At 49.9% G+C, this 2,512-nt stretch overlaps 1 protein-coding gene across 4 annotated transcripts in view; it reads left to right on the top strand.

The window, feature by feature from the left end:
• The window catches only part of txlnba (taxilin beta a), a 9,683-nt gene that overhangs the window by 1,996 nt on the left and 5,175 nt on the right, over positions 1 to 2,512 (top strand). For 3 of the 4 annotated variants that reach the window (XM_017440382.3, XM_037981448.1, XM_037981449.1), the window contains 6 exons: positions 62 to 131; positions 440 to 525; positions 601 to 771; positions 1,104 to 1,298; positions 1,381 to 1,500; positions 2,242 to 2,316. In XM_017440382.3, the coding sequence (XP_017295871.1) occupies positions 62 to 131; positions 440 to 525; positions 601 to 771; positions 1,104 to 1,298; positions 1,381 to 1,500; positions 2,242 to 2,316 (717 nt within the window). Of the gene's footprint in view, positions 1 to 61; positions 132 to 439; positions 526 to 600; positions 772 to 1,103; positions 1,299 to 1,380; positions 1,501 to 2,241; positions 2,317 to 2,385; positions 2,461 to 2,512 lie in introns of all 4 variants that reach the window. The other variant, XM_025002578.2, reaches the window with a different exon arrangement.

Below are 2,512 nucleotides of genomic sequence, written 5' to 3'. Positions count from 1 at the left end.
GGGGGGGGGGGGGGGTGCAGATTTCTGTTAAAACATGAAGAAATGTTTTGTGTCTGAACAGAGCAGCGCTGGAGCAGAGATGGACAAGATGAAGGAGGAGGTCAAAGGTGACGCTGTCGCCGTGGAAACAGGTGAGACATGATGCTGTCAGTCACATCACAGCTTACGTTGGGTCTTTGGGGAGGACTCTCAGCTCAGTATCTGTAAAACTGACTGAGTCATAGCTCAGTTAGCCTCTGCAGCCATCTCAGAACTTTGCTCAAGTTTCATCCAGGGCTTCAGGCAACGATCTTCGTCTGATTTAAGACTGAAATCAGTTCCCTGAGCTAAAAATGAGAGATTTTATTGGCCAACTGTTCTCCAAACATTGACTGCATCATCGTGTCCCAGCATGTCTCCATCCAGCAGCTGTCTCACCTGAGATCTTTGCTCTCCACAGATGTTTCTGTCATCAGGCAGAGTCTGAACTCCTCCTCATCTCCAGAGGAGAAACTGGAGGATCTGCTCAGGAAACACGCTGAGCTGGTGAGAACATCCTCAGAACCACATCACCTTCAGACCAGCAGGTGTAAAAATATCCTAATCACTCCCTGTTTCCAGGCAGCGCTGCGGCGCGGCGATGAGCAGAAACTGAACTTCCTGCAGCAGAAAGTCCTCGTCCTGCAGGAGGAGCGCCAGCAGCTTCAGGCTGAGCGCCGCAGCAGCGCCGCAGCTCGCAGCCAGCTGGAGAGTCTGTGCAGAGACCTGCAGGCGCATCACGGCGTGCTCAGGGTAACCTTTGTTTGTTTGTTTGTTTGTTTGTTCAGCACCACGTCTGCAAGGAGACAGTTCATCTGTGGTAACATAAACCTCAGCCCTGTGGGGACAGGGTAACAGACGGGGGTCCCAACAGTGTTTATAGGCTCCTGAGGGGTCTTAACAGGTACCTGAGGGGTCCCAACAGGTACCACAGGTTCCTGTGGGGTAACGTGTCTCTGCAGGTCCCTCCACGTTGACCTGGAACCATGAGGCTGTATCCTGTAGTTCCACCAGTTGATGAAGTCCTGAACCTGTCCTGCATCTCTGGAACCAGACGTTCACCTGCCTCTTGGTCTCTCCTGCAGGAGGAGACCCTGCGGTGCTGCAGGGAGGATGAGGAGAAGAGGAGGGAGATCACCTCTCACTTCCAGGACATGCTGACGGAGATCCAGGCTCAGATCGAGCTGCACAGCGCTCGCAACGACAAACTGTGCCGAGAGAACAGCAACCTGACGGAGAAACTGGAGAGCCTGATGAGTCAGTACGAGAGGAAGGAGGAGGTGAGGAAGTGAAAACACCTGCGCTGGTTCCTGAGAATCCGCCTCCTGAGGAGTAATCCTTCGTTTCTCCGTCTTCCTGCAGAGTCTGGAGAAGATCAGCAAACATCGAGACCTGCAGCACAAACTGACCGAGGCCAAACTGCAGCAGGCCAACGCTCTGCTGGCCGAGGCCGAGGACAAACACAAACGGGAGAAAGAATACGTGAGTGAAGACGAACAGAACCTGTTCCAGCAGCAGTCTTCTGGTTTATAAAGAAGCTTTTCATCGTTTTAAAACGAGTCGGGATCAGTTTTAGGTTCAATCCTGGAGGGTTCCAGAAAGTGGCTTCAGAGAAAGCTGGAGTTTAAGGAACCTGGTTTAATTAATCCTGACTTCAGGGAAACAGTTTCCTGTTTTATAAAATGAGACAGAATCTGTGACCTGCAGCTGTTTAATCTGACTGATATGAAATCTGTCAAGATTAGATCAGGTTAGATTAGATCAGGTTAGATGTTCTCTCCGTTCCAGATGTGTTTTATGAAGTGGAATCACTTCTTATTAAATTCCCTCATTAAAAAAGAAAACTCCATTACAGGATCCATAAAATTATCCCGACATATAAAATCTTCCAGCTGTGGAAGTCCTTCCTTACAGTTTGAATAACGTGGCCGGTTTAATTTCATTTAATTTCTATAATTACTTCTGACTCTGGGACTGAGGAACTGAAGGTCCTCAGGTCTTCAGCAGGTCTGCTCTGATTGGATGGAGGAAGTTCAGAGGTTTGTTGTTGAAGCTCCTTCCTGGAACGCCTCCTGGATCACAGACGGGTTTAAACTTCTGAATCATTTGTTCTGTTCTTATATTTTACCGTTGAAGCCACGGAGTCGAACCTCCGGCCCGATGTTTCTGAACGTGAGACAGCAGCTCCTGTCCTGCACACTGACTGTGTGTTGTCTCTGTTAGCTGCTTAGGGAGGCTATTGACAAAACAAAGAAATGCTTCGCTATGAAGGAGCAGGAGCTGTCCATGAAGAAGAAGGTAAAGACACGTCTGTAACTCGTCTCCGTCTCTGTCTCTGTCTCTGTCTCTGTCTGTCTCTCTGACCAGTTACTGGTCCAGGCTGCTGAGTGGAAGCTGCAGGCTAAGACACTCAGAGAGCAGGCGACTGTCATGCAGGCCCAGGTGATCCCGCACTAAGACATGTCCACCTCAGGGACAGGGGACACTCACTGAG

The sequence above is a fragment of the Kryptolebias marmoratus genome, linkage group LG19 (assembly GCF_001649575.2).
Source record: "Kryptolebias marmoratus isolate JLee-2015 linkage group LG19, ASM164957v2, whole genome shotgun sequence".
Classification (NCBI taxonomy): Eukaryota; Metazoa; Chordata; class Actinopteri; order Cyprinodontiformes; family Rivulidae; genus Kryptolebias; species Kryptolebias marmoratus.
The sequence above is the reverse complement of the archived record's forward strand: the minus strand, read 5'-3'. Positions and strand labels throughout refer to the sequence as shown.